A 26992-nucleotide genomic window follows, 5' to 3' on the forward strand; every position below is an offset into this window, starting at 1 on the left:
ACTCAGGCCAGTACACCACTCTGACTCACCTGTTTAATTTTTGCAAACTATAAAACGTATAGGGCACAATCGTGTCTTAAAGCAACAAGGAATGAGAGGCGCAAAACAAATAGTTGGTCTTCTGTATCCATGGATTCAAAATATGTTTAAAAATATGTAAATTCCAAAAAGCAAACCTTGATTTTGCCATTTTATAAAAGGGACACCATTTTACCATGCCACTGTATTTAATGGGACTTGAGCATCCATGGATTTTGGTATCCACAGGGAGTCCTGGAATCAAACCCCAGTGGATAGCAAGGACCCACTATAGCTCTGTTTCAGGTGACTTGGAAATGGTGTTAGTGGAAAAAGTTAACTTTTAATCTCCATTCCCTCTACCCTTGAGATTTTGGGCACTTTTTAAAAAAACTTGCTATGATTCGAACTGATACATTAGAGTTTTTGAACAGCCTAATCTTGTGCTGTGCACTTGGAAGCAGCATTGAGGGAGATCTGTGGAGTTTGCTCACAACTCAGTATGTCTATGTAATGCAAAAATCTGGCCCTACATGCACAGCATGACATACATGTGCATATTCTAAGAGAATTCTGGCCATTCTTCGTTAGTTTCTGAATGGCTACCAATGTCAGACATCTAAAGTAAAAGGGGTCAAATGACAACCAGTTTGCAGTTTTGCACAGTTAAGTAGGTACAGAAGAAAAAGACAAATCACACATGCAGTACTGTGTAACTAATTAGGTATGTGAATAACCATGTCCTTCCTACAACAAATTCAACAGAAAATATAAGAAACCAAAAAGAATTGGCTGGCCAAAAGGGAAAAAATCAGGCAGAAAGATTTCTAAAGTTGAGGAGGTTGAGATTACAGAAGAAGACTGCAGGAAGTGCTTCCAAAGCTGGACCAAGAAGGTTTGCCAAACTAATTCTGCAAGCAAAATCAATCCTACCACATAATTGTTCATAAACAAAAAACAATCTGATGTAATAATAGTACAGTACCTAGCTTGTCTTCCAGCAACACAAGCAAAAGAGAAAGCATCATAATGTTAGTACCAGAAAAAATAGTAGATCTGTTTCTTTGCCGTTGCCATCCTATGAGGCTGAGAGAGGGTGACATGCCCAAGTTCACCCAGTGGGTTTTCATGAGTTGTGCAATGTGCTGAATCCTCTCTCCAGAATAGGTTTAGCACTTTGAATAGCGCCTTTAAATTTTGGATTAAAACCGAACATAGATTTACCACTGACATGGAAGCCCCCAACTGCCCTGGCATATTAGTCTTATTCGTTTTAATATTGCAAAAATAAACGGACACTAATGATACAAATGAATTTGAGAACTTTAGGAACTCAGAGTGTGTGTGAAATTCCAGTAAATAACTTGGGATTATGCCGATTAAGGAGGTAAACTCGATAACTTCGTAGGCTTTTACAACTCTGGGAAGTTAATGGGACAAACCCTTGTCTGCCAACTATCTGTCAACCTTTAGAGGTGCTTGAAATGGAACTGGAGCAAATACTTGTCAAAAGACCTAAGTCCCCATTTAACTGGCTGTCTCAGAATCCTCATACTGATTTTTATTTTTAAAAGTGGTCATATATTCCTGGTTTTGTACTGTCACTGTTTTGAGAAAGTCTTTCTCATTGACCCAGGCATCCAGGTTTGTAATTTCAGAACTCCTGAAGTTGGCTAATATACTCTTTTGGATCCTGGGACTTGAAGCTGTTCTCTGAAAATGTTCCCTGCTTCCACATCCATGGGTCACTTGGGGTCACACTTGTGCCCGTCGCTCCAACCCACCCATTTGGCCCCCTTCGTGTTGACATCTCTCTTGTTATTTAATGTCTGCTGGCCTTGGCAAAATAAAGCAGGACCAATTTAGCCGTTCCTATTTGTCATAAACCTCCCTACCCTGCACTCCCTCCCCTGTTCAGCTTCGCTGCTCCCCTTTCAGTTAGCCACTGGTTTTCATGGCAAGTGTCAGGGCTGACAAAATCTCGTTGGACTGAGGACCTAAGATAAGGCCTGAGATTAGAAGAAAATAAAGTATTCACCAGGAGCTTTTGTTTCTCATAAACTGTGTTGAGAAGATCGGTGGAGTCAGTTGTACAGTGAAATTCCAGGTATGTCACCAAGTATCTGTAAAGTTGCATGCAAAGGGGAAGCTAAAATATTCTGATTCCTGATACCCCATGGTCTATTAATTTTTTTAAAAGTTGGATAAATATTCATTGTAAGCTTCCATTTAGCAGAAATGTCATAGAAGAGAGGGTAGGGCATGCTACAGACTTGTGAAGGGTAGGGTATACTACAGACTGTATAAGACCATGAAAGTTAGTAGCCTTCGTTCCTCTCCTCAAGCCTTCTAAATGGGAGGAGGAGCTGACATTTCCATGCTATCTACAGTGTAGCCAGCACTGAAAAGTAAAATACTAGCCTCTTAACAGAGTATTAAAGATCATTTTGCCTTCTGTCAAACAGGGAAGATAGATTTCGATCCCTCCCCAGCCAGCACAGAAACAAAGCAAACTGACAAGGTGAAATGAAGAGTTTTGATCCTCCTTTCCCAGGATTGCCATAACTGGCACTGAGTTCCTGACTGTGTATGACTAACAAGCATGGCATTAAGTAATAGGCTGTTAGAGCAGAGTTAGGAGATGATATGTTACAAGCAAGGGAGTTACCTGTAATGAGTTACCCATTTGCGGGGATAACAAGGTTAGACTTAGAAAGTAACATAAAGAATGGAGTTGCTCTCTTACTATAACACATGTTGTTTTCTGATTGCTTTCTGATTGTTGAGACCTCTTTGGATGCATTTTGTGCAGAATTTTACAAATCATGTCCCATTCTATTATCACTTCAAAGCCATTTTTGGGAGGATGATCGATAAAAATTAAGTCAAAAGACTATCAAATACAGACAACCCATATTTTTTTTTAAAAAGGAAATACAAACATCATTAAATTATTTCCCCCCTGTCATGGACGGATCATTTCCTGGTAGAGGTGAAAATCAAGGCCTCTACCCAGATCCCCCCCGGGGGTGGTGGACCGATTAGGATGGTCCACCCTCGAAGGCTGATGGAACCTGAGAGGTTCCAAGAAGCCTTAGAGGGGCTCATGGTTGGAAATGACGGCGACTCTGTTGATGCCCTCACCGGTATCTGGAATACCGGTCTCTCTGGGGCTATACACAGAATCGCTCCCAAGCGTCCTCTCAGGCCCGCTTCCAAACGCAAGCCCTGGTATACAGAAGATCTCCGGGCGAGGAAGCGGGTTCTGCGACGACTAGAGTACCGTTGGCGGAAACACCTTTGCTCAAACGACAAGACTCTCCTAGACCGACTGTTAAAGGACTACGGAGAGGCAATACGAGCAACAAAGAACTCGTTCTATGGTGCTCGTATTGCGTCCGCGGAGTCGCGTCCGGCAGAGTTGTTCAGGGTGGTCAGGGAGCTAACTCAGCTCCCTCCCGCTCTGAACCAGATCCTTGAACCTTCTAAGGCCTGCTGTGACTTGTTTAACGACTTTTTCGTGGATAAAACTTCTCGTATAAGCGAAGGTCTGAATGCCGACATTATCGCAGAACCTAGGGTAGAAGTGCCCAGAGCCTCCGTGGACTATGTTACACTGGATCAGTTTGAGTTGGTTAGTACCGAGGATGTGGACAAGATCCTCGGAAGTGTTCGGAAAACAACCTGCTCTCTTGATCCCTGTCCCTCGTGGTTAGCAGCCCAGGGGGGACCGGCGGTAACACTTTTGTTGCGCCGGATAATTAATACATCTTTCAGGGATGGGCAATTTCCATCGGATCTCAAATTGGCCATAGTAAAACCGATCCTAAAAAAGCCCTCCCTTGACCCCCTGGTTCATAATAATTATCGGCCTGTTTCGCTGCTACCATTTCTGGGAAAGGTGATCGAGAGGGCGGTTGCGATCCAGCTTCAGGCGGTCTTGGATGAAACGGATTATCTGGACCCATTTCAAACTGGCTTCCGGGCGGGTTACGGGGTTGAGACGGCCATGGTCGCCTTGGTCGATGATCTCCGTCTGGGCATCGACAGGGGAAGCGTGTCCCTGTTGGTGCTCTTGGACATCTCAGCGGCTTTCGATACCATAGACCATGGTATCCTTCTGGGGCGCCTGGCTGAGGTGGGAATCGGGGGCACTGCGCTCCAGTGGTTCCGGTCCTACCTCTCTGGGAGGTCCCAGATGGTGCAGCTGGGAGACGTGTGCTCCAGTGAGCGGGCCCTTAAAACCGGGGTCCCTCAAGGAGCCATTCTGTCTCCCATGCTATTTAACATCTACATGAAACCGCTGGGAGAGATCATCCGGAGACATGGGGCGCGGGGTTATCAGTACGCTGATGACACCCAAATCATTTTCTCTATGTCTCCGACTGATGCAGTGACTGGGGATGGCGTCTCTCCTCTCGTGGCCTGTCTAGAGTCGGTAATGGGCTGGATGAGGGAAAACCGACTCAAGCTGAATCCAGAGAAAACGGAGGTACTAGTGATAGGTTCTCCTGGTCCAGGAATGGCGGTGATTCCACCTGTCCTGAACGGGGTCACGCTCCCTGTGAAGGACTCCGTGCGCAGTCTGGGGGTGCTTCTTGACTCGTCCCTTCACCTGACTGCTCAGGTGAATGCGACGGTCAAGAGTACCTGTTATCAGCTTCGGTTGATTCGCCAGCTGCGCCCATACCTGGCCCAGAGGGACCTTGAAACTGTTGTACATGCTCTGGTAATTTCGAGATTGGATTTCTGTAATGTACTCTACATGGGGCAACCCTTATACCAAACTCGAGCAGAACATGGCAGCTCGGCTGGTCATTGGCGCTCCCAGGGCCAGCCACATAACACCTGTGCTTAAAGATCTCCATTGGCTGCCCATCCGCTTCCGAGCTCAATATAAGGCGTTGGTTATTACCTATAAAGCCCTAAATGGCTTGGGCCCAGGATTTCTGAAGGACCGCCTCTCTCCGTACATTCCGCCTCGCACCCTCAGAACATCTGGGCAGCAACTCCTGAAGGTGCCTGGGGCCAGGTTAGCTTCTACTGTAAGAAGGACCTTTTCCATGGCTGCCCCAGCCCTTTGGAATACGCTGCCCATGGAACTCCGCTCATCTACCACCCTGGCCCAATTTAGGAAGGGTCTCAAAACCTTCCTATTCAATCAGGCATTCCCCGATTAAATATCCTGTGGGCCTCCCTCCTCTCTCGTGGCCGTGAGGTTGGGCTAATGGGGCTTTTTATTGTTTTTAAGATTTGTTGTATGTGTCTGTTTTTAACCTTGTATGTTATTTGCACACTGGTGCACCCTGTAAGCCGCCCTGATCGCTTGGAAGGGCGGGATATAAATAAAAATTTTATTATTATTATTATTAAATTAAAAAAAAAAGGAAAGGAAAGAAAACCAATAATACTATTTTCATCAGATGATAGCTGAGATCCTTGATCAGTCACTGTGGGCCTATATACATTAATCCTATATCCCAAACTCACCCCAGGGCTGGCCACATGTGTCTACGCTACACAGCACCCAAACCCCAAATTGGGTCCAGGCTGTTTACACAATGCCCAGACCTGGTTAACTTAAGGCTTTCTACCCCTTGTCCTGCATTAAAATAACTTACCTTTTGCTCTGGGTTTCTCAGAAAACCCTGAGCAAAACATGGTAATGACGGGCGATGGGCAGCTGCCAGTCCCTCAGCATCCCTGCCAATTTGTTCTGAGGATGCAAGTTGATCTGAGGTCACAATGAAACTGGGCATTTCATTTTGACTTCAGACCGATTTGCACCTGAAGTGACAGTGCTGGCCAGCAGGTAAGGGGACCAAATGCAGGGGGAATGTGGAGGCTAGAATACTCTAGGGGCAGCCCAGAGTATTCTGACAAGTGTAGACAAGCCCTTGGTTAGTTATACTTAAGTATACATCACTGAGTAGTGTCTCCTGGCCCAGCTTCCCCAATCCTACCCTAATGGCCATCAGTGCTGTGAGCAATGGTGGTCTGTTCTCCTGTTGATCAGAGCAGAGGATACTGTCGTTTCCATCCCTCCCACCAGTGATATCCAGTGTGACAATCATAAGCAGGATCCTTGTTACAATTTCACAGTACACCAGAGATCGCTGATGGGAGTGGGATGGAAAAGTCAGTCTGCTGTGCACCTATTGACAGGAGAACAGATCCCCATCATTTGCAGGAGCTGGTACTCTTAAGGTTGGAGCACTGGTGGCTCAGTGGATAAATGCCTGTACTGCAGCCACTCACTCAAAACCATAAGGTTGCGAGTTCAATACCAGAAAAAGGGCTCAGGCTCGACTCAGGTTTGCATCCTTCCTAGGTGGATAAAATGAGTACCCAGACTGTTGGGGGCAATTAGCTTACACTTTGTAAACCACTTAGACACTGCTAATTCAGTATGAAGTGGTATATAAATGAAGCTGTTTGGATTGCGAGAGTTTTATAGTCATGGCAATAGTACCATTATCACAAATATGTAGGTTTTTCCTGTATACAAATCAGTTATAGGTGTGTAACAGTAGGCTATGCTTTTGTCACTTCAATTATAAATTCCACATTTTATTCCTTTTTATTCCACCCTTCCTTATTTGGAAAAAAAAGAACCAAAAACTAGTGACTAACACAGCAGCTGATAGTGGCTTTAATAGCAATTGGGCAGTGCATCTGCTTAGAGCTTTAGTACAAACTTCAATGGTGCTGACTTTATTTTGGTGCTAAATGCTAGTCCCAAATAAGTTCAGCACCTTGCACATCTACTTTAAAGTTCAGACTGAGACCAAGAGTAGATTCACCACTCCACAGACATGGAAGTCACCAGCCACCAGTGGTGACAGGAGTCTGAGCCAAAACATCATAATATCACAACTAATGTGAATGGATTAGATTTCAAAACTAAATTGTCAGGCTCAGCCCTTCCTTCCAATATTAACCCTTTAAGGATCCCACTAGGAGGGGGTCTACATGTGCCACTTTCTCACAGTATGGCTATGTGCATGTATACACACCACACCCAAGTCATTGCTTTTAAATTGCAGGTTATAGCTTTTCAGTATCAAGGTATATTTTGGACATATGATTTTTTTTGTATCAATATTGTATGTTTCTATTTACTGATAAAATTTCAATGGCCAATAAAATAAAAGTGTTTAACATAAACTAAGATTAAAATGACCATTACACATTAAAATAGTCTGGATTAAAATATGTTGGTTTTGCTGTGTTTTCTTGCATTCTGTCTACTTCCATGTACAGAAGCCAGCTGGACTAGCGATGAATCTTTCTTTAATTCTGCCAATGGAACAGCATCCTCAGTCACCCCTGAGGATGCAAGCTAGTTGAAGGGACTCAGGGCAAGCTCCATGACAGTTACACTTCTGTCCTTCAAGAGAAGAAAATAGCCAGAAGACATAGGAGTAATGGTTGGGGAATGGGTTAGGACAGGACTGTTCCTCGTGTACCACGATATCTATGCAATTTTTGCTGCGTGCCTTCAAGCCGTCACCCCTAAGCCAAACCTATCATGGGGATTTCTTGGCAATATATTTTCAGAGGGAGTTTGCCATTGCCATCCTCTGAGGCTGAGAGAGTGTGCCTTGCCTATGTTCACCCAGTGGGTTTACATGGCTGAGCAGGAATCTGAACCTTGGTTCCCAGAGCCATAGTCCAATGCCTCTACACCTTACTGGCTCTCGTAAATATTCTCATTTAATGTAAAGTCGATGGCTTTCATGGCTGGCATCCATAGTTTTTTGTTGGTTTTTCCGTTTTTTCCGGGCTTTAGCAGACATTAATCCTCTTTTGCATTAACCTCCCAGCCTGAGGCCGGCCATCAGCACAGAACAATACACATGCAAATTACTCCTGCATTCCCAGGCTCACACAGTATATATACACTCAACTTTTTCCAGGCAAAGCATTCTCTGAAGATGCCAGCCACAGATGCTGGCAAAACGTCAGGAAGAAACATTTTTGGAACATGGCCACATAGCCCGAAAAACCCACCAAAAACTATTCTGATTTAAAATTCATAGTTTAAAATCTATGCATAGGCCTGCTGGAAGAGATAGGTCTTTAATGCTATTTTAAATTCAGCCAGCATAGCTAGCTGTTGGATCTCTCCTGACAGGTCATTCCACAGTTTAGGGGTGGCCAATGAAAATGCCCTCTGGGTGACACTTGCCAGTTTTGTTCTGACCATTTGAAGTAAACGTCCCATAGAGGACCAAACTAGGGATGTTACTGTGGTAATTAAAGTGGAATCACGCTGACACAATATGTAGTATGAAAGGGCCCCCCTGCACAGGATTCTGTACCTCTAAGATTATACAAGTGTGCACTGTACAAATAAGGTAGCCTATAGATGTACAGACGAGAGACAGTCCTGTCCTAACCCATTCCCCAACCATTATTCCTATGTCCTCTGGCCATTTTCTTCTCTTGGACAGATGTGTGATTATCATAGAGCTTGCCCTGGGTCCCGTCAACTAGCTTGCTGTCCTCAGGGGTGACTGAAGGTGTTGTTCCATTGGCACAATTAAAGAAAGATTTGGCACTAGTCCAGCTGGCTTCTGTACCTGGAAGGAGACAAGGTGCCATCTTGTCCCTCACTTCGAGCCATAAAACATCCTTGGCCAAGCCTGTGTTGAGATATCTAGGGTGAATTGGCCTCTGTTGCTGTAACACAATCCTCTGATGTCACAAAGTGGGATTTCCATATTCTTGCTTTAACATGTCAGGAAAAACACACATTGCACCAGAGATTAGCCAAGTGCAGGAACCAGAGGGGCTACTAGGCTTGTGGAAGGCCTAATGTTTATCTGGTGGGCTGCAAGAAAAAGCCAGAAGCTGCCTAAAGCATCATCATGCTTGTACCATTTTTATTTTCCTTTGCTAAAGGTGAATGATCTCTGTTTAGTTTTAGCATAGAGAGAGAAATTATTATTATTATTATTATTATTATTATTATTATTTTCCTACCCACCTCTCCCCATGGATAAAGGCAGGGAACAACAGAAAAGTTTTGTGCCACGGGGAAATGATTTTAGTGATATGTGAACCAAAACTTGGGGGCGGGGGGGAATCATGGTTTTGGATTACAACTCTTACTAGACTACCTTAGCCAGCATTGGCCATGTTCTAGGAGTCACTATCCAAAATAAATAACCTGCCCAAAATTTGGAAATAAAGCCGGACTGCACATACGATGATGTGGGAGATCCGTGATGAGATCATCCAGCTTTAAATCAAAAACTATTTAAAGTCCCTTAATCAAAGATTCATATGGGATGTGTTCATTGAGTTAGGGTCTTTCCTACGAAACCCCACGCTGTCCCTGTATTCCTTCTCCCAGATGAACATGGCCAATAATAGCTGGGGAAGGGGGATTTTGATCAGAAAGAAAGAAAGACTTAAATCCTTCCATCTTGCCATATTTCTGATTTAACATTCATACCCACACCTTAACATGCCAGAACTAGACTGGCAAATGTCACAAAGAGGGCATTTTCTTTGGCCACCCCTAAACTGTGAAATGACCCGCCAGGAGATATGACTGCTAAACATGCTGCCTGAATTTAAAGCAGTATTAAAGACTGCTTTAATACTCTTTTGGCAGGCCTACCCAGCCAATTTTAAACTATGAAGGAGCAGTCTCAAACTGGATTATTTCTGCAGTGTGTTTTGGATCATAGTGTTTCCTTTTAGTCCACTAGGAAGTCTCCAGTGGCGAGTCTCTGTCATGTGGGGTTGGATGTGGTCTGAAGCAATTTCCCTCAAGCAGGCTCTCAAGCACATGCTCTTACCTTGAATCATTGACTGGAGGTAAAAGCTTGGAAGGAATGTAGAAGCTGGGTGGCTGGAGTGGGACAAATCCCAATCCAAAGTGTGCATCCCCATCTCCTTTTCACAGTCAGGCTGCTTAAATGCCCCAATAGCCCTATTATAAACTTACTATATATGTTATAAACTCTGCTGGGCCTGTATGGATTTCTCCTCTCTTCTTTCTTGAGCAGGACGCATGGAGAACGCACATTCTCCAAAGGATCCTAAGGGAGGAACTGCTTGCTTGATCTGCCTGAAGCCCTGTCAAAACCCAACCACCCAAACTTGTGGGCACAATTTTTGTCAAGCGTGTTCAAGCCAATCCTGGGAGGAAGCATTATTGGAGAGAACTGACTGCTCTATTTGCCAGGATTTTTTCTTGAAAAATAAACCTGGCTCAAAAGAACCAGTTGGGAAAATGGAAGGAACTACCAGGTTGACAACCGTAGACAAAACAAAAAAGGTGGATCAGAGTCTCTGTGAGATACACAAGGAAGTCCTAAATCTCTTCTGTGTGGAGGATCAAGCCTTACTTTGTTCAGTCTGCAGAAAATCTTGGGATCATACAGAGCATACTGTGATTCCCAGAAACCAGGAAGTCAAGACAGAACATCAGGTAGGTCAAAGCCATGATCAGAAATTGTTCCCAGAAGTCAACAAGAAGTCAGTGCAAATGCAAGAACCCTAATGTAAGACCTTTCCATTTGGCCACCTCCATCAGAGTGTAGCTGTCACCATTTGTATGAAATGACATTTATGTGTAGCCTTCAAGGGCAGCTTCACATGAAGCACAATGTAGTAGTCCAGCCATGTGGCTTTTAAAAAAACACCAGTAACTATGAGGGAGTGTTACAAAGTGGTTTGAGTGTTGGACTAGGATTCCAGGAGATCAGGGTTCAAATTCCCACTCAGCCATAGAAACCCACTGGGTGACAAGGCAAACCTCTTCTGAATAAATCCTGCTAGGAAAACTCCATGATAGGATTGCCTTAGGCTACCCTAAGTCTGAAATGACTTGAAGGCACACTACAGCTGCTATGTATGCTGCTGAAGCACCAGAATTCTATCAGCTCTTTTGACCTTGCTCTGCTTTGCAACGTTAGAAAGAAATGTCTCTTTCTTTGGCTGCCACAGGAAAGTACTAGTGGTCAGCTCTCCATCTTTGGAGGTCTTTTAACAGAAGTTGGGTGGACACCTTTCAGGATTTTTGTAGCTGTGTGTCCCTGTATGGCAGGATGTTGGAGTAGATAGCTCTTGTGGTCCCTTCTAACTCTGAATCTGTGATTCTATGGTGTGCCATACAAAATATGCAGATGTCTAGAGTTACAGCTCCTCATTCTTGCAACTGCATAGTATTGCCAAATACGTTGCCTGAAGTAAATGGTTGCAGCCAGGGAGAAAACAGTGCAGGAAGTAAATCCATCAAATCTCTACCAGTTCCTCTTTGTGGTCTCCTTGTGAGATTCAGATTTGAAGTAAGGAGGAAGATTTGCAAAGAACAGTTAGTAAATAGGGGAGGAGTTAACCACCCATTTCTCCCAGTCATTCCTCTTGCAAACATTTCTCTCCTTGTCTTTGTTATGTGAAGGCAACACAGAGGGGAGCAATAGATGTATATTCTCATTCTGCCCAAGTGTGGAAATGACTGTTGTACACATACAGAAAAAACAACAGGGTGTTATTTGTCATAGATTGTACCATTTATATTGCAAACACGCAGACACACACACACACACACACAAGTTCCTACATGTAGGATTCTGTTTGAATTTATTTGTTTCACCCATGTGCCAAAAGGAATTAATTAGTGTAATTTTCGACTGGGCGTGCAAACCATTCAGCATGTCAGAAACAACAACAACAGATGCTTGTTTGCAGTGCATGTTATGATATCTGTTGTCTAACACTGTAAAAAACATCAGATGGACTCACAAAGGGTGGAATCATGATAAGAATGGCCAATGTCCTCTTTTTATCTAAAAAACAACAACAGGGTCCATGTAGGAACCATGCCATGGCAAGCAGATTAAAACTTTTTCCCTGGTCATCTTTTCACTGAAAATACTACTTCTGTTTTCTGTTTAAAGAGGTGGAGGGGGGCATGGATGAATAGCAACAGGAAAGATGGATTTTCAGCAGGAAAATGGCATGGGGAAAAAGAACCATAGCCTTATCTGGATTATTCCATATCCTCCTCCATGACTGTTGTTTGTTTTGATTGATTTTATTCTAATAGAAGAAACATAGCCTTCAACAGTTTATTTAAGGCCATGCCATATACTAAAGGCACAAAATCCTGTCTGATCATTGAAGCTAAGCAGGATCAGCTCTGGTTAGTACTTGGATGGGAGATCACCAATGAATACCAGGTGCCAGAACTGGAATCCCAATTAGCTTATACCTGCTCTTTAGGCTGGCACTTTATGCAGTGGGTGCCAGAAGTGGGACATGCCTCACAGCAGCGCTATGTTGATGCCCAAAGTCCTGCTGGCCAGAGCTGAGGATGGGGATATTTCATACAAAAATTCCCAGAATTCCCCTCTGGGGTGGATAAAGCACTAGTCTAAAGGGAAGGTACATCTAATTGGGATTCCAGTTCTTAAGGAAAATTCACACAACCAGGCAGACACAAGGCTCTTTCAGACTGATATTTATGTATACTACTGGAATGGTGTGGCCACAAGAGAGGTGTGGGTAGTGGGTATAATAGTATAAGACAGACATTGTTCTGAGAGCCAGAGTGGTGTAGTGGTTAGAAGGTTGGACTACAACTCTTGAGATCAGGGTTCATATCCCCACTCAACCATGGAAACCCAAATCCCTTTGAATAAATATTGGCAAGAAAATCCCATTATAGGGCTTCCTTAGAATCTCCATATAAATCAGAAATGACTTGAAGGGAAACAACAGCAACAAAGATATGGTTTCACTTTCTCTTTATGTGCTTCCTGATTGCATGAGAGATTTTAATCCGAAGAGCTTTACATCTGGAACCTGTTGTGATGCTGCCTTTAAAAATGCTTCTTCCCCTTTAGCCCAATTTCTAATAAATCTGATTGGTTTGATAAAATAAATGACTATGAATAAATGACAGCTTCTACAATGAATCAATGGGGTTTAATGTGGTGACAGTTCAACCTTAGGTACAACCAGCAAAAATGTGATCAATAAAAAATTACAATAAAATGATTAGATGATTATTTTCTTACTCAACTCTTTTCTTTCCTAGGGGACTGGACGTCCACTCAGTGGGTAAGTATTTCACTCTGGTGCACTATTAAGCTGTGGCAAGTTCATTCAGCTGAAAAGTGGAAATGTCCAAAAGAAATATACAGTATTAATAAACGGCAAGGCAATTTACAACAGTGTCCCGCACCACCTATCTGGCAGCCAAGATGATTAAATTGAGGCTGTCATACTTTGGCCACACAATGAGAAGGCACGGATCACTAGAGAAAACAATAATGCTAGAAAAGGTAGAGGGCAGAAGAAAGAGGGGAAGACCACAAATAAGATCGAGGGACTCAATGAGAAGGGTCACAGGCATGGGTTTGCAGGGGCTGAGCAGAGCAGTGGAGAACAGGGAGTCTTGGCGGTGTCTCATCCACAGGGTCGCCATGAGTCAAAGTCAACTTGAGAGGGCAGCTAGCAACAAACAGAGGCCCTAGAACTCTCTAGTGGAGAATTCTAAATGCCCCTTCCTAAACTGAAAATCCCAGGATTCCACGGGATGTTGCTATGGCAGTTCAAGAGGGATCATAATGCTTTAAATGTGTAGGTCTTAACACACATTGCATCACACCATTGGTTGGGAAAGGTGTTTGGGATGAGATGGGCAATGGCACATTTGTCCAAACAGTAGGACCATGGTTGGCTGAAAAGGAAAGAAACTCTCATCAGCTCCTTTCCAGTTAGTGATTGAAACCAGACTGGGCCTCCCCTTTCCTAGGCATCTCCCAGTGGCCTTTGGTTCCTTAGTTTCAGGGGACCTTAAGACTTGGTCCTCCTGAGGCCTCCCAGAGGTCCTAGACCCATTTTAATGCAAAGTTTGGGTGATCTTTGGTTCCAAAGTCAACCAAATCCATCCAAAACTGGTCACAAATGTGGCGGTTTACTCCCCCATTCCTTCTGATTTTTTTTTTTTTGAGTTTTGTGAGATATTTAACCTTCTCTGTCAGAGAGCTCTGATGTCACAACAAAGTATAAATCCCAGGATTCCGTAGCATTGAGCCATGGCAGTTAAAGCAGTGTCAAACTGCATTATGTCTGCCGTGCAGATGCAACCTCAGAGGCTGCATTTACACTGTAGAAATAATGCAGTTTAACAACACTTCAAGTAGTGTAGCTCCATCCAACGGAATCCTGGGATCTGTAGTTAAAGTTTATGGCAATTTAATTTTTTTTTGTTCTTATATACTTTAATTGAATTCTTTGTTGCTGTGCATTTTGATATCATTATATTGCTATCAAGAGTACTGATTCATATTCAATTGGCTGGAATCTTATTTAAGTATAGTTTTGAGATACCAGCCATTTCTAGTAAAATCTTTTGTGAGCACAACTTCCCAGGCTGAAAAACCATGCAAATAATAAATCTAATTATATTCTATAACAGACTTTCAAAGCTGACCCCCCTCCAAATGGGTTATACTGCAGCTCCCATCATTCCCATCCAGCACAGCTGCTGGCTGAATCTGATCAGGATAATCAGTTCTTTTGACGTTCATTGATAAACTATTGTTTGCACATCAAAGTTTGATGCTGTAGCATGGATTCTGGATAATGTTTTCTCCCTCTGCAGGCAGGAGGATAGTTTTCCCAACACAGAGCCAAAAAGTCTTCCTGTTATTGGATATACAAATGACCCAGTAGACTTTCAAGGGAAAGGTAAGGAAAAATAGCATATTTTTATTTTTATTTATTTCTGCACAAAACCAGAAAGCAAATCAACAAATAAAGAACCCCAAATATACAATAACAAAACTTGATTCATGGCCAGAACCATGCTCTACTCTGTTTTAATGGTGGGGGGAGGGAGGTTAGAAACAGGAATCATTGTCATTCATATTACATGGTACAGCTATAAGATCCTATTGTTTATACATATTATATTTACTGCTTCTTTACATCTTTTCAGATAATAGAGTGCTGATATTTCTTTCCAAAATAGCAGATCGTATATTGGAGGATAATTTCTATTTCTGCAATCATAAATGAAATTATGGGAAAGCAAATCTCTTCAAAAAGTAGCATTCTATTCAAACCGCATAACTAGTATGCTGATATCCTAATGGAACATTCTAGGAATTATTATGTAAAAGTTTGGCAGTTTATCATAAGGCCAATTTTGTGGTTTTGTACCCTTCAATCTATCAAACACTGGAGATTTCCAGGGAAGCCTTATAGAAGCAAGAGCCATTGTGGTGTAGTGGTTTAAGTGTTGGACTAGGGCACTTGGGGCTGCATCCATGCTGTGGAAATATTCCAGCTTGACATCACTTTAACTGCCCTGGCTCAATGCTATGGAATTCTGGGAGCTGTAGTTTTGTGAGATCTTTAGCTTTCTGGGTTAGAGAGCTCTGGTGCCCCAACACACTACAGTTCCCAGAATTACATAGCATTAACCCATGGCAGTTAAAGTGGTGTCAAACTGGATTAGTTCTGCAGTCCAAATACATTCTGAAAGGCTTAAAGTGCCTGGATGCAGCCTGGGAGACCAGAGTTCAAACCCCACTCAGCCACGGAAACCTACTTGGCAAGTCACACTCTCTCAGCCTCAGAGAAAGGCAAAGACAAATTATCTCTGAACAAGTATTGACAAGAAAACCCTGTCAAAGATTAACCTGAGGGTTGCCATAAGTAAGACGTCTCTTGCAGGCACACAACAACAACACATATAGAACCAGGATACTTAGGTGGGACAAGATTCTCAGATTCTTACTGGCCCTAATCCAGACTGCACCCACACAACTCTTCTAGGGAGTTCCCAGATACAGAGGTATAGCATCATTGAAAGAAGGATTTCTTTTTATATGACCACCCTGCACACAAGTTCCATCTGTACCTTGCTGAAACAGATGAGAATATCCATCCAGGAAAGGTTTATTTGTCTCCTAATGTCTGTGGCAGATGCAGCCAGAGTTCACTGTCTATTTCCGTTTATTTTTCAAAGCAGAGACCCTTGATGGAAATGAGAAAGATGACACAGAAAAACTCGTGCTGTTTGAGCAGTGGGTTGACTTCAACTTGGAAGAAAAAAAGGAGGAAGGTAACATGCATTTGCTAAGAGTAGCACTGGATAAAAGATACCTTGTAAATATCAGTTGCCTTTGGAAATGCCCCCCCTTTATATTGTGGGTCTCACGCTACCTGGTGCCTGCTTAGTAATGCAAACTTACAAGGCAGGAGCTGGTTGGAAGGCAATGGTGTGGCTAAAGAGCAAAGGACTGCCTTCAGGTAGTGGTTAGGTCTTGGGATTGTCCCATGCCCCCAGAGATATAAAAGACTTCAGTGGAACTTGTTTGTTGAAGATGGTTGTCCACTTGGAGCTGACCTGTAACCCCTCAAGGATCCATCATACCATCTGGAACCTCCATTCATGACAGAATAGAGGCATAGTGGTTCAAGCGTTGGATGATGATTCTGAAGACAAGAGTTTGAATCTTTGCTTGCCTATGAAAACCGATGGATGACCTTGGGCAGGTCACACTCTCTCAACCTCAGAGGATGGCAATGCCAAACCCCCTCTCATGCTGAAACTTGCCAATAAAACCCCAGGATAGGTTTGCCTTAGGATCACCATACATTGGAAATGACTAGAAAGCACACAACAGCAACAAGAAGCGCTTCATACTAGCTTTTGGGAAACACTTGGGCAACAACCCTTGAACTTTCTATCCTTTCTATATTTACTTCTCTGCCATAGAAATCCCTTGCCTCTTAAAAGGGATTTTGAGGCCTATTCTGGAATGTGGTGTGAATCGATCCACATAGGACACTAGGCAGGCCTATTGGGCATATATGTGGACAGCGTTAGAACATATCCAATGTTCTTCTAAGGCAACTCATCACAGAGTAAGCAGGGATGGCAATGCTATTCTTTCTGGGAAATGCCCACCACTGGAGTCTGAGCTCTCACTGCAGAATTCAGAAGTGTTACACAAAAAGAACGCATCTCATAAACCACAGATCAGAGACACTGCCATGCATAAAGTTGAAATACTGTAGTATGTTTTCAAACAGTGTGATGAGCATCCTGCTAGTGGCATACACACACACAAGTTTCCCTTCCATCTATTTATGTCCTTTTCTGGGTGGTGTGGAGGTTGGTATTCCCTCCCTTCCTTCCACCACAGCACCCAGGGTCCTTCCCTCTGGACTTACTGATACTGGGCCTCTGATGGCCCACCCTACATGACCACACCATGCCTTGTGGCCGGTGGGGAGTAAGCAGGATCGGAGAAGCATCTGGCTCTGTCCCCAAAGTCAGGCATAAAATGATTACAGAAATGCTGAGACCTCCAGAGGATCCTGGTGCATCCCAGTGTTAATGTAATCATCTTGCATCCAGCTACAGGAACTTGGCTGCTGCTCCTGCCTACTACCCATGATGCAAAAATTGCTTTGTGGATTGCTGTATGGTAAGACTGGTGGTGTGTGGCATATGGCTCAGCTTAGCATTATTAACTTCAGTACTGCACTGGGCCAAGCTGGAATTCAGCCTGTATTTGTTAAGGAAACATACCCACATTGGCTAAATGTTTTTCTTCATTCATCATAATTAAGCTCCCATATAAACAGATAGAAAGAATTTCAAAGGCAACATCAGCCTCATTTATAAAAATGTTTGTGCTGTCGATTCTAGAGCAAGGAAAGGGATAGTGAGGCTCACAGGCTTAATCCAACTTCTGGAGGCTCACCATCCAGTCAACAGAATTCCCCAGAAGACACACCTTGGAAGCTGGCATAAAGGAAATCCCTTCAGTCATTGATTCTCTTCCTCACAAGGAACAAAGTGCCTGCAGATCTTCTGTCTTGTTGTCACAAGCTGTGGGTTCCTTGTGCATTTACCCAGCATTGAATTGCAGCTTTTAATGCTGATCCAACACAAGATACATAATGTGTTTCCCACATTATTGATATGGTTGGGGCTAATCTTTCTTCAGGATTTTATTTATCCTTGTGGGCCCCTTCGACTGTGTTCTGGGTTGTAGTGCTGGTTTCTAGAAGAACAACCTACCATGTAATTATAATAACTTTATTTTAATTGTCTGTTCTCTTCCCCTCTGTAGCCACACAGTCAAACTCCAAGACACAGAACTCTATCATATGGATCGTTCTGGTACTGTTCATCATCCAGATTGCAGGCTTGGTCACAACCATCTTTGTTTTTACAAGTGAGCAGAAAAAAATCCAGTTTAGAGAACTTTAGGAATTTCCACAAAAACTTATAACCTACACTTGTTGTTCAAAGATATGGCTGTGTTAGTCTGGAATAGCAATATGCAAAGGAATCTGTGTGAAAGAAGTTTTGTAGCATCAGCTTTTTATTCCATGTATCTGAAGAATTATTTGAGGAAGCTGCTACAATCCCTTTCACACAGTTAATCTCAAAAGTGTTACAAGATCCTTTCACATCCTTCACTTGTTATGTTTAACAAGTCTAAAACCATACATGGCTTGGGTCGAGGCTATCTGACAGACTATATCTGTCCAGACCCTGAGGTCCTCAGGACAGACCCTTTTTTCATGTCCTATCACCTTTACAGGCACAGTTAGTGGGAACATGAATTTCTTGATTCCTAGATGGGCTATGTTTAACAACTTTTTTCCTGAACCCATTGGGTTTTGTTTGCCTGGACTACTGGCTCTGTGTGATGACTATAGGACCAGTTGAGACTTTGCCTCTGTACTTCCTCTTCTGAGATTACCTGTGCATGACCTGGACTAGACTGAATTCCCTGTAGCTGCTTACCTTATGTTAGGGATGGGAAATCTCTATGTGGCCCTTGGGACCCCTAAATGCAGATAGCAGGACCACCCAGAAGCTCCTCAAAGCACCCCCAAAGTGATTTAAAAACAATTTGAATTGATTTTGGGGTGAATTTTTTGCCCTTAAACTGCCCCAGGTCTCACAAAGTCACCTAAAAAGGCAGCAGCTTGCTCTTCTGAACCTTCGTACATCCTCAAAATAGTTGGGGGAAAGGCAGACGGGGGGGGGGGGGGAACTGGCTAAGATGATGACCAGAAGTGACATCATGTCATCCTGAGTGTGCTGAAATGTGTTGTTATGGGCCACCAGGCAGATGCGGGAAGGAAAAATGGCTCCTGGCGTGTTTGCAGTTGCCCATTTCTGCCCACCCTGGATACTTGCTCCCTGTAGGCATAAGACAGAGGTGTTGAATGTATCCCTGAAATAGTTCCAGAACCTATGATGATGCCCTTAAAGTATGGAATAGATTCACTGTTCCATTGACATGAAGCCAACCAGCCACTGCTAGAAGAGAAAGAAACACTACATTAGCACCTTTGTGTTTCTTGACGCTTGCAAGTACCACCCTCCATATGGCTGAGAAAATGGTCAGGGCTTGGGATAAACAATGCCAACTCCAGATGTTGGGGAGGGCTTTCCTAATGTACCCTCAATGGGTCGCCCTTCCTGAAGTAATTCTTCCTTCTTGTGAACATATTCCCGAGCTGGTCAGTCCATCTAATGTTCCTCCCTCTCACTACCGCTATTGTCAGTGACAGAGTGAAAATTGGATGAATAAGGAGACTTGGTTGCTGAGAAGAGGGTGCAGGTCAAGGGAGCCCTTGCAAGTAGTGTGTTGGGTAGGCAATGGGTCTTTAGCAACCATGTCCCCTTGTTAAACTCTAGCCTGAGCATACAGATGAAACAGCTTAAAAACCATACTGATTTTCATTGTCAGAGGCTAAAGCTGACCCGGAGGGCAGAGGTGTGGTCACCAGCACCACCCCTTGTTGTCCACCTGGCTGGTTCATGAACCAAGGGAACTGCTATCACGTCTTGGAACTGGAAGGGTCCTGGGAGGCTGGCCAGCAACACTGTTCCTCCCTTGGGGCCTCCCTGGCTGTGATCGGGAACTTGGAGAAACTGGTAAGAGAGGGGAACCAGCTAAAAAGTGTTGTGTGTTATTGCACCCAGATGGGGATGCTTGGTGGATCTCAGTTTCCTTCCTCTGAGCTCTCAGCAGTGTCTGCACCTACGCTACATGATTTCAGTGGTTTTGTGAGTCATTTTTCTCCTTGGCATGGCTGAAAAGCACCTGCACAATCATCTCAGACAATGCTTCACTTCCAGTGGTTTACTATAAAAACTGATATTTCATAAAACTGCTTCTTGCTATATCACAAAACCCCTTCTTTAATTTTTCTCTTTAAAAAGTCTCTGTCATTTTATTTAAAAATATTTATAGGTACTATGAAAGCCAGCATGGTGTGATTTGAGCATTGGACTATGACTCTGGAGATCAGGGTTCAAATCCCTGCTCATCAATGGAAACCTGTTGGGTGACCGTGGACAATCACATTTTCTCAGGCTCAGAGGAGGGCAAAAGAAAACTCCCTCTGAACAAATCTTGCCCAGAAAACCTTATGGCATCTTTGGGTTGCCATAAGTCAGAGGCATCTTGAAGACACACAGCAACAAATGTTGGTCTATACGAATTTCTGTCCCACAGAATTCTGGCAAATGAATGAAGAGTCAGTTAGATGATTTGACAGGAAGCTCTCCAGCAGAAACTGCAAACAAAGGCTCTGGCTCTCATGCCTAATCCATCAGCTGCTGCCACACTGCATAATTAATCCAATTTGACACTGCTTTAACTTTCATGGCTTCATACTATGGAATCTAGGGATTTGTAATTTGTTGTAGCACCAGAGCTCTCTGAGAGAGAAGGCTAAATATCTCACAAAACTATAAATCCCAGAATTCCCTTAGCATTCAGCCATGGCAGTTAAAGCGGTATCAAACTGCATTAATTCTGCAGTGTAGATGCAGCTTTAGAGATGTATCCTATCTGGCCTGTTTGGGGTAAGCCATTAAACCAGTGGTGGTCAGTGGCTTCCATGCCAATGGGGTGATGAATTCACAAAGTTCTAATCTGAATTTTCAAAGGTGTTCCAAACTGAAGATAAAGTTCAGGCATTCCCTCCAACTGATCCAGTTTGGCAAGGACATTTACTAATCCTTTGTCATCTCACTTTTTCAGATGCTTTTAAAAGTCCTAGTTTCATTCTCCTCTTCCTACCTTCTCCCTTTGCCCTCGTCTTACTTCAGTTGCTGCAAACTGAGTTCAAAGTGCAGAAGTAATTGTCATCTGTGAAATGTTGGGAGGGTATGGCTCAGCACCCTAAGTTGGTCATCAGATTAATATGTGAAGTGGATATGCACTGCTCCACTAATAAGGAAACCACTAGCTGCCATCATGGTCAACAACATATAGCCCCAAGTCCTCCCATATGTTTGAATTCTTTCCAAAGAAAGAGGGATACAGCAGAAGAGGTTGTCTTCTTTCTAGTCTTTGGATGATGTTGTCAAGAAGGGACAGCATTGGTTGTGACCTTGGAGGAAAAATCAGACATTTATCATTCTGTTAACGACCGTCATCAAAATAATTGGGAATGTGTCCAGGGAAACTTGTGCCCAGCTCCTGCTTAATTTATCAGAGCGAGAGAGCTTCCTGATGGATGTTTCCCTAGGCTTGAATCTGTCAATTTCCTATTCTAACTCTCTGAACAGTATCCCTAAATCTGCCACCAAATGTAGCCACCTCCATTTTCACAGGCTGCATCTGCACTGCCGAAATAATTCAGTGTGACACTGCTTTAACTGTCATGGCTCAATGTTATGGAATCCTGGAACAGGACATTTTTTAGATATTTAGCCTTCTCTGTCAGATAGCTCTGGTGCCACAACTGAATTATTTCTGTAGTGCAGATGTAGTCTCAGTAGAGTAGCTCTTGGACTACAGCCCTAAACACACTTAGAAGGGAAATTCCAGAGGCTTTATTATAACGACAGTATCTTTATTAGGCCGATCTAAAACACCCAAAATTATGTGTGGATGCTTCTCAAAAACACATGTTTTGAATGTGTTATTTTTCTTCTCATTCTTGTTTTTTATATCAGAATGATGCAGTGAGTGACAAAGACTCCTTCAATCACTGGGTTGGCTTCCAGAGAGAATCAGGAGAGAGGTGGAAATGGCCTAATGGGACTGAGTTCAACAATCTGTGAGTGTGTACACCCTTCACTTGAGTTTGCTTTCATTTGTTCAGTGGTAAAGCATATGCTCTGCATGTAGACCAGCTATGGAGGCAATATGTGGGCCTCCAGATGTGGCTGGACTTTCAACACCCACTGTTGGCTGTCCTAGCTTGGTTGAGGGGAATTGCAAACTGACAATCTCTGGAAAAGAACTCCAGTTGCTTGCACATGATGTAGATGATCCCAGATTTAGTGCCAAACATTTCCAGTTAAAGGGTCAGAAAATGCCCCCTATTATCACCTGTTTCTGCTATAGGCCATCTGGTGAGGCTCTGCTTCACATATGGCCTTTTAACAGAATGAGACTGTAAAGGTCATGCAGGAGAGTCTTCTCAGCTGTGGCACCCCCAACTGGAAGAATCCCTCATAAAGGAGCTTAGTTTGATCTTTTTGGGCCTCATTCCCACTTACAAATAAATCACTTTGCGATCCGAATCGATGGATCAGTTCAGCAGTGGAGAGTGGTTCACACTACATTTGCCCCGATTGCATTTTCTTGCTGCAAAATAACCCACTTATGGTTCACATTGACGAATGAATTGATTCAAAATGGACCCACTCCAGCCAGCCAAAGGGCAAATTTAAATCGATTCTGATCCGCATCTCGTTCACACTTGCACGAATTCAATTTATCCAAAAAGATGCGGAAAAAATCAGCATCGAAAAGAAACAGGTTAAATGGGTCTAGGGCATGCCCCCCCTCTCCGAATTGCTTCAGTGATTCAGTTCAAGTGCGAACCAGAGTAATTTAAACTGGTTCAAACCGATTTGCACTCCAGTTTAAAAGGTAGTGGGAATAAGGCTTTGATATATAGACATCCCACCACCAGCAGCTAAAGGCTCTTGTGACAGCACTTCACATTCTCTCAGTGTCAGATGAAGGCAAAGGGAAACTCCCTCTGAACAAATCTTGCCAAGAAAACCCCATGATGGGTTCACTTTAGGATCACCATGAGTTGGAAAGGACTTGAAGGCACAAAACAGGAGGAAAAGGTGAATGATTTTGACTATCTTGTGCTCTGCAATGCTAGAAATTAGAGGAGTAAAGGAAAATTTCAGTTGTTGTGGTAGAATTCTTATGGGAGGGCACTACCCTCATTTTGCCCTGATCAGCTTCACCCTTAGTATTGCTGGTATTCAAATACGTAGTCATGTTAAGCTGCATCAGCATGGGGGGTGTCACTTGGGGGTGTGGGGGGTATAGGACATCTATGAGGGGGTGACACTATTGCTCCCCAAATAGCTGCCTTCTGTAGAAACAGGCTGTGGCATATGCCTGTGACCATTTAAAACATTGGAGATGGTGTGAGTGGGGCTAGACTCTTTAGCAAAACAAAGGTGTTTTTTTAAAATAAAAATTTAAAATTTAAAAATTGTAATTTTATTTTTAATTTTTTAAATTTTCTTTTAAAACATCACATCTTACCAAATTTTTGTTTTAACTACATGAAACTATGTAAAAACATTTAGGTTGTTCATATGATATTGTAATTTAAAGGCATAATTTTAATTTTGTTAGGTTTTTTTAATGTTACAACTGTTGCCATTATATTAAATGATATATGGGCCTTACAATTTATGAGTAACATTAGTACAAAAAACATTATTAAGGATTCTGTATGGTGTGGTATGGAAGGAGACCAATGGGGTGTGTATGACACCATGAGTGTTGGTCTTCACTGATCAGCATAAAGAAATACAAAGGAATCCTGTAGCACCTTTGAGATTACATAATTGGGAGAAAGAAGTTTGTAGCATAAGTTTTCACAGAATTAGTCTACTTCATCTGATGCATCAGATGAAATGGATGAGTCTGCAAACGCTTATGCTACAAACCTCTATCTGTCAGTTAGTTTCAAAGGTGCTACAGGATTTCTTTCTAACTTTTTATCTTCTTTGTATTGTTTCACTTGTTAAAGTTATATGCATATATGTTTGAGCACCTTTGCTGGAAATACATCCCCGACATTTTACAGTGAGTCACTCTGGCCTACTTTCCTTTCCAGCTTTGAAATAGAAGGAGATGGACGATGTGCTTTCCTCATTCAGGGGGCTGTTAGCAGTGCCGACTGCTCAGTCAAGAAGAAGTGGCTTTGCAGTCAGGGTGTGAAGATAAGCCGGGACCGCTGCCGAGGGACGTGAAATTGTAGGAGCTGGCTGCCTATCAAGGGAACTTGTTGCAATGCTTTCCCATGTTACAAGCTGCCACCCTTTATCGATGTGTGTGTGCAGTGATAAATGCCCATGTGTTACCAACCCAAATGACCAACCTCATACCCTTCATGGTAGCATCTCCTTGCCAAAGATTGGGGACTCGAGTATCCTCAATTTATGAGCATGAGATTAAAAAAAATCTTTTGTGGTATGGTTGTAAGAGCTTGTAGACTGGATATAAGACTGATGGCAAGGTGGAAAAACCACCTCTCTTTGAGGCTTTTGAGCTGCAATCCTAAATGCACTTCCTTGGGAGCAAGTTCTATTGAGTAGGAGTAACTTGTATAGGATTATTTTGACTGTGTGTAAAAAAATTTGTGTGATATCTCTTAGATGAACTGAGAATATCTTGTAATGGAATTCACCATCTCAGCTTTCCTTTGAGATTACAAGATGCAAAGTTCCTAGTCTTCAGAAATGTGAAAGGACTCCTTCAGAAAAGAACAAAGCCCAGTAGCTGGAAGGATCAAAATCATACAATGACTGAAATATGTCTCAAGCCTCCTCTGTTGTAAAAAAAATCTCATGATTTTAGATCATAGTACAGTCTTCCCACCCTAACCATGGATTTTTTATCCACAAAGTCAATCAGCCATGGCTTGAAAATATTAGAAACAAGGATAAACTCCCAAAAGCAAACCTTAATTTTGCCATTTTATATAAGGCAACCTATTTTATTATGCCATTGCATTTAATGGGACTTTAGTATCCATGGGTTTTGGCATCCATGGCAGTTCTTGGAATCAAACCCCAGCAGATACCAAGGCCCCACTGTATTTGAGACTTGGCTCTAAACTGCGATGAAGGCTCAAGTTAAGCATGACAGTGGAGTTTATCACATGAAGGAGATCGGGAGTTTATCCCGTGAATATCCCAGAAAAATAGCATAATTATGCAAAACGATTTCTCACAACGTCACACTTAAAGCTGCCATTAAAGTAGTCACAAAGAAGCATTAACATGCATCATTTTAGTTTTGGGATTTTAGCGACAATGCATTTCCAGTCTCACTTTATTTGTGCAATTGTGTGTGATAATCATTCGCGCAATTACTTGCCATTTTTGTTTTATTTGTGGGATGATTAAAATGCACTTTAATCTTTAATGCTGAAATTAGCCCCAGTATGATAAACGTCTGTCGATCTAAATTTTGCAATGAGACAAAATTGTTGTGTAGCTGCTGATTTCTAGTTTGGGAGACAAGGGAATGAATTTGTCTCCCACTTTTCATAAAGAGATGTTGGTTTGGAAACTATTTAACTTCTGCTACTAAGATATCAATATCCCTTTTAGAAAGGAAACCCATGTGTGACCTATAGTAAGAATGTAAAATGAGAGGCAATCTGCAATTTGGCCATGTGGGAGAGGCAGAGGCATACTTCTCCGACTGCTTGATTTCTGGATAACCTTTCCTCTAGTAGAAGGAATGCTTCGGGGAAGCAAGACTTGCACAAGTCACAGCCATGACTGAGGCTCTCGTATCATATTCGCTAGTAGGAGCAGACATAGCTTCAATACAGGGCATAGATATAGTATCAGTTACCCAAGCTAACATTAAAACTGCAAAACTGTGCAAGACTTTATAAACTGAGCCAGAAGAGAGCTAATAAAGGCAGATGCCTGCACCAATCCACCCTTGTGCGTGTGTCTGCATTTGTGTGCCTATTTGCATATCAATTTCTGATCAATGCTGAGTTGTCCCAGATAACTGGGGCCCTTTCACACCATACCCTTATAACACTGAGTCCATCTTAAAAGCCATGGTCTGTCGTATGGGATTTGCAGTTTAGAGGAGATTATTTAGAATTCCCAGCCAGGGAATTGTAGTGCCTCCCCAAATTACAAAACCAATGAATCCCATAGGATGCAGCCATGGCAGTTAAAGTGGAATCATTGTGGTATAACTGTACTGTGAAAGGACCCATCACTGACTTATCTCTCCAGACTTAGAAAGACTGAGGCTGCATCTTCACTGCAGAAATAGCAGGTTGACACCATTTTAACTGCCATGGCTCAATCTATGGAATTCTAGGATATGTAGATTTGTGAGATATTTAGCTTTCCCTATCAGAGAGCTCTGGTGCCCCAACAAACTATGTCTCCCGGAATTTCATAGAATGGAGCTGTAGAAGTTAAAGTGGTGTCAAACTGCATTAATTCTGAAAGCTTGAAATTTTCTGTGCTCTGGAATAACCAGATCCTCTGACAGAATAGACTACCTTTCCCCAAAAGTATTTGTTTGAATTTATAAAAGCTGTTTATTCTGTTCTTTCCCATTTGCTCCTTTATTTCTGAAAGTACCATTAAGTTTGACTAATGTCTGATGAATGGTTACCTCAAAGGGATGGACTCTAAAGGTAGTCCCTGAAAGTCTTTGATTCTTTAGCATGAACTTCAGCACAGACTTTAGCAGTCCCTGCAAATGAAAATGCCAGCAGTCAAACTTACAGACCTTTGCGATTCCTGACGACTTCCAGAAAAAGTCCTTCTAAAGAAAGCCAGCCTCCTCTCACAGAAATACATGAATTATTTGCTCATCTGCTTACAACTTCTCCTCCTTGCTTCTTTGGTCATTTTGCATTTCTGGTTCTCACAGAGTCCTTTCTTATCTTTTTCCTGAAGGAGAGAAATTCTGTTTTC

At 42.7% G+C, this 26992-nt stretch overlaps 1 protein-coding gene across 2 annotated transcripts; it reads left to right on the forward strand.

Annotated features, from left to right (window-relative positions):
* Positions 1-1879: 1879 nt before the first annotated feature.
* On the forward strand, positions 1880-25985 carry LOC121921471 (tripartite motif-containing protein 5-like). 2 transcript variants are annotated; one of them, XM_042449611.1, is made up of 9 exons: positions 1880-2125; positions 10041-10465; positions 13079-13101; positions 14651-14736; positions 16022-16117; positions 18141-18245; positions 19779-19966; positions 22001-22104; positions 24145-25985. In XM_042449611.1, the coding sequence occupies exons 2-9, from the start codon at positions 10046-10048 to the stop codon at positions 24278-24280; spliced, it is 1158 nt and encodes a 385-aa protein (XP_042305545.1). In that variant the 5' UTR covers positions 1880-2125; positions 10041-10045; the 3' UTR covers positions 24281-25985. The 2 variants fall into 2 exon arrangements, with proteins under 2 accessions (XP_042305545.1, XP_042305546.1); XM_042449612.1 differs by having other exon boundaries at positions 16025-16117.
* The last annotated feature ends 1007 nt before the right edge of the window (positions 25986-26992 follow it).

Source organism: Sceloporus undulatus, chromosome 2 (genome assembly GCF_019175285.1).
Source record: "Sceloporus undulatus isolate JIND9_A2432 ecotype Alabama chromosome 2, SceUnd_v1.1, whole genome shotgun sequence".
Classification (NCBI taxonomy): Eukaryota; Metazoa; Chordata; class Lepidosauria; order Squamata; family Phrynosomatidae; genus Sceloporus; species Sceloporus undulatus.

What these genes read in the sequence shown, in the direction of transcription:
- LOC121921471 (XM_042449611.1), top strand. Translation starts at nt 10,046, where the DNA reads ATGGAGAACGCACATTCTCCAAAGGATCCTAAGGGAGGAACTGCTTGC. An exon ending in ACTGGACGTCCACTCAGTGG is followed by an intron (nt 13,102 to 14,650) that starts GTAAGTATTTCA and finishes CTCCCTCTGCAG; the next exon opens with GCAGGAGGATAGTTTTCCCA. An exon ending in TCGGGAACTTGGAGAAACTG is followed by an intron (nt 19,967 to 22,000) that starts GTAAGAGAGGGG and finishes TTTTTATATCAG; the next exon opens with AATGATGCAGTGAGTGACAA.